Source organism: Cotesia glomerata, linkage group LG6, assembly GCF_020080835.1.
Source record: "Cotesia glomerata isolate CgM1 linkage group LG6, MPM_Cglom_v2.3, whole genome shotgun sequence".
Taxonomy (NCBI): Eukaryota; Metazoa; Arthropoda; class Insecta; order Hymenoptera; family Braconidae; genus Cotesia; species Cotesia glomerata.
Window position 1 is genome coordinate 10,023,113 of NC_058163.1, and position 4,997 is coordinate 10,028,109.

Consider the following 4,997-nt stretch of genomic DNA (forward strand, 5'->3'; position numbering starts at 1 on the left):
AACAGTTCTCAGCTTACAAAATAACTTACCGTTTCTGAATAAGAAAATTAATTGTATTCATAACATGTTTAAAATTAAATTAATCTATCTGATTAATTAATGATTTTTTAATAGTCTTTAGGAAAAGCTTTGGAGTGAAAATTTAAAATCATAAATGATCAAAATAGAAAATATGAATAATTTAGTGATTAAAATGGAAAAAATGTACAAAAATTTGTTTTCAAAAAATCGAAAAACTTTCTGATAAAGGAAAAATTGAAGATCAAAAACTCGCAGGATTAGTATTACTTGTTTTATATGTATAATAGAAAAATAATCATAGCGTGAATTAAACTCACTGTACAGTTGCAATGTTGGGATATAAACCAGCGCAAACAATAGCTTTTATAACAGCCAAATTATTAGAATTTCTGTTGGCGCGTTTATCACTTGGATCACTGCTATCTAAAAATTTCATTTCATAAAGATGTTGAGCAAATTGTTGTTTCATTTCTACCAATAATTTGAGTATATTCCATGATAAAAAATGATCTGAGCAAAAACGGCCAGCTTGTCTATTAAGTAGGCCTTGTTCAAATTGTCTGAGAGCTTCAGCGAGCGCAATATGATCACTGAATTGTTCTAAGCCTAACTTTTTTTTGGCGTCATTTGCTTCTTGTTCTTTATTTAAAGGACAGTAAAAAGCATCTTTAAAAGATAAACTTGCGGCAATAGCAAATACCGGTTCAACACATGAAAACATTGACGCCCACAGAACCATTTTTCCTAAAACATAATATTCGAATTAGAAATATAATCGAGTCTCGTAATGAGTTCTATTAATGTCTCTCTTATATTAACACGAATCTGGTTAAAAAAAAAAAAAAATAAATGAGACTCACAACGAGACTCGACTTTATCTGAATTACTGCAATAAAATTGTTTTACTAGCACTTACCTGTCCGTGGATCGAGTGGAAGACGAGCAAGATGATATCCTAATGGAGTTAAGTTTTCCTTGTCATCAATTGCATTGAGATTTCGTAACAAATTGAGAGCTATTTTGATAGCTTTATCATCAGGTGGATCAATCACACTTCCAAGAAAAACGTCCACTCGTCCTAATAGTAATACTTTAACTTTCAAAATAATTTTCTCTAATGGAGTTCTTAACATCTCGGGAGTAGGATATTCGTCCAATGTCATTTCACGTGCTTTTGAAAATAAGTGGTAGCATTCACCTGGCTGAACACTAAAAAAAAAAAAAAAAATTAAAAAAAAGTAAATAAATAAATAAAATTATAGAATGAAAGATTTATAATGAATTTTTACAAAGGAATGACTGATATTACCGTCCTGCTCGACCTCGACGTTGCTGACAATTAGCTAATGATATCCATTCAGGTTTTAATATTTCAATATTGTTATTTACGTCAAATCGTGATAATTTTGTTTTTCCGCAATCAATAACATAAACAACATCTTCAATAGTTATAGATGTTTCTGCGATAGCAGTAGCTAAAATTATTTTACGAACACCTGCAGGTGGTACTTGGAAAATTAATTTCTGTTCAATAGTAGGAAGTCGTGAATGTAAAGGGTAAATTTGAAACTTGTAAGAAGGAAACCGCCCACTTCCCAACAAATTTTTATTCAAATTTGTAATATCCATAATTCCTGGTAAAAATACTAAAATGGCACCAGGTTTTTTACTTTCAAAAATATGTTCTAATAATGCTTGTATTAATTCTAACGATAATTCTTCACTAGTAGGATTTCGAAGTTGATTAATTACATACGCAGGGTAAGATTTATCTGATTCCATCTGTCGTAACGCTGGTTCAATGAAATCAGTGAAATCATCATTTTTTTTCATAATCTCTTTATTAGGTTTTAGGTGTTTTTTCCAATTAGTTGGCAATTTTGGTGGTGGTGGAAAATGAAATCTTGTTATTTCAATTATGTCTTCTAGATAAAATTTCGATACGGGATACGTGAAACCTGGTATATGAACAATAGGACAGCGTTCATAATACTTCGAGAATTGTTCTGCATTTAAGGTAGCACTCATTAAAATAACTTTTAAATCAGGTCTTTTGGGAATAACTTGTTTTAAAAGCGTAATAATAAAGTCACTTTCAGTAGTTCTTTCATGGATTTCATCTAAAACTATGTGAGAAAAATCACTCAAAGCTGGATCACTTTGCATATACTGTAATAAAATACCAGTGGTACAAAAGAAAATACTTCCATAATCACGACATAAAAATTTTTCAAGTCTAACTTGATAACCAACTGATTTTCCAAGCCTTTCAGCTCTTTCATATGCTATTCTTTCAGCTACCGATATTGCTGATATTCTTCGTGGTTCAGTACATACAATTTTAGTTCTACTACCGTTACCATCTTCAATTGCTTTATCCAAAATAAACTGAGGTATTTGAGTTGTTTTTCCACAACCTGTAAGCCAAATAATATTTAGTTTCATTATTCCTCAGATAATTTGTACTAATGATCATCACTATTAAGGGGCATCACTAATGTGAACATCCAATAAAAAATTTAATTTTCGAGAATTTATTGAATGAAAACTATTGCAACGATTGTTTTGAAATTTATGGATGTTTCAAGTAAGCATACAATTTTTTTCAAATAAAAATTTTCAATATTTTCATGGTTATGGGACATCCCCTCAACGATTTAAAATAAAGTTACCTTACTAATGTAGTGATTGCAAACTTTTGTACCCGAAATAAAAAAAGAAAAAAAAGTGCATTAAATGAAAAGATATTTCCTATACAATTGCCCAAAATAGAAAAAAAGTGAAGATTTAAAAAAAATGGCGGAGTTGAAAAAAAAGGTCTGTATTTTGCTGAAAAATGTAATTTTCGGCATACTACAATTACAATTTTTATACAATTAAAAAATTGGAGGATCATTGTATAGAAAATAAAGTACTCAAAAAGATGAAAACAATCAAATTGGTTAGATAATTTTTTATCAAGTTAGTTGAGAAGTGCAACAAGTTTGAAAAGTGTAGTTTTAACAGAAACTCGTTTCATTAAAAAAGTAACGTACTGTTTTGACCGATAAGTAGCCTTTTAATAGGCTGCAACTCAAAAACTATTTAACTACGTACTTAAAATTTTAGTATGTTATTTTCAGAAAGATAAGCTATTGGAAAATGTAAAAAAATTGATTTTTTTTCAATTTCACATTAGTGGTGTTTCTTAATGATAAATTATTATTTACCAGTTTCTCCACTTATTACCACGACTTGATTGGAGTTAATAATATTTAATATTTCTTCTTTTTTCTGAAATGATGGAAGTTTTTTTCGAAAGTTCATAATTTTAATATAATCATCTGATGATTCGCGTAACTTTTGTTCATCTTTCAGTTTTTCATCAATTAGTTCATTAGAAACTAATTTTTTGTTAATGGACACAGATTTTGCCAATTTTTCTTGGATACTGCCAGAAATAATATTTAAAAAACTTCTTTTGAATTCTGAATCGCGAATATGGTTGTATTTATTTTTGATTAGTTGCTTATCATCAGCTGCACTTGAAGTCTTTTCTTCACCATACAGATGATTTGAATTGTAAAGTGATCTTTTGATTATTTCCTCAACAGCTGGATCAAGTGAAAAATATTTTAAATTACGTGAGTCAGAATGTGATTTAGAAGAATGATTAGTAGATCTAGTTCGTTTATTCATTGCGAAATTTCTATAGTATAAACCAATTTCTTTTCCTTTCAATCCAGGAGGACGATTGCTTGTTCGATCTCTCTCTTGAGTATAATTTTCGTCAACAGCTGCATCTGCAGATTAAAAAGGGTCCATAATAATAAATATTCATATTTCTCACAGAAGTAAGATTTTTTTTTTTTTACAAAATGAACAACATTATGATATGTAAAAAGATAATTTAATTGTACCTGATTGAAGATTCTCTGTTGAATATTTTATACGGTTGTATTTTGACATTTCTATAATTAAATATACATATTATTAATTAATAATTTGTCGCATGCATTTTAGACATATATTCAATTAAGATTTTTAATTTAATTTAATAAATTACTCTCGATGATTAAATTTTGAAGCAAATAAAAACATCATAATGAAATCAGCAGACATTTGACTAATTTTTATTTAATAAATGAATTAGAATTAAAAAATAATTGTGAAAACTTTAAATTCATAACTTTTTACATGCTAAATTTTTTATCTAATTTTTTTTTATCATAATTTAATTGTTTAAAAAATCCGAAAGGCTATCAAGTGTCTGTCAATTTCAGTATCACATTAGAACATATAATACGTAAGTTTAATAAATTTCTTTACTATTTTTTCTAATACGTGTTTTATCTTATTCCAGTGTTATTTTTACGGTGTAAAAAAACAAAAACATAAAACATATAAGTATAGCTCGTTATGCTTCCATCTAGTGGATGTTATTTTTATTTATTGAAAACTTTACTTACTGTAGTTCTTTCGCCCGGGAGTATTAAAATACTCGGTTTCAGTGCGGGAAAGGAATCATTTTTAATAAAAGAATTCTATTTAGACGTTATTTAATTTTGTTCAAAATTATTTAGTTGGTTTCAATTTATTATTCAAGTTGACAAAATATTACGAAGCTTCAAAATATAAAATTAAGGTTTACAATGACGTGATCTTAGCAATCTAAGCTCTCGGTGAGAAGTGTCGTTACATAGTTTTTCCGAAGAGCTTCAAACTCCGTTCTTCTCCCACCATAACTTCCATACATACATCCACTCTAAGGAATACATAAGCACACACATTTTCTACTACATATAAATGATCCTTATATACTAACATGTATTTTCTCTATATCTATATATATTTATTTCAGCCTATCGGCCTGAAAGTTAGACTTCACTAATATACACTTTTAGCAATACAGTCATTATGTTTATTTAACTATTTTTATTAATTTAACAGACCCTTTTTAAAATATATTTATAATAAAAATTAACTTATAATTAACT

The 4,997-nt window shown here is 28.2% G+C and overlaps 1 protein-coding gene across 1 annotated transcript in view; it reads right to left on the reverse strand.

Annotated features, from left to right (window-relative positions):
* Positions 1 to 3,971, reverse strand: part of LOC123266803 (ATP-dependent DNA/RNA helicase DHX36) — a gene marked incomplete at its 5' end in the record, with an annotated part of 12,955 nt that extends 8,984 nt beyond the window's left edge. Inside the window, 6 exon segments of the mRNA XM_044731218.1 lie at positions 1 to 34; positions 339 to 765; positions 938 to 1,230; positions 1,331 to 2,438; positions 3,231 to 3,803; positions 3,921 to 3,971. The exon segment at positions 1 to 34 is cut by the window's left edge and continues 172 nt beyond it. Coding sequence (XP_044587153.1) covers positions 1 to 34; positions 339 to 765; positions 938 to 1,230; positions 1,331 to 2,438; positions 3,231 to 3,803; positions 3,921 to 3,969 — 2,484 coding nt within the window.
* Between the last annotated feature and the right edge of the window lie 1,026 nt (positions 3,972 to 4,997).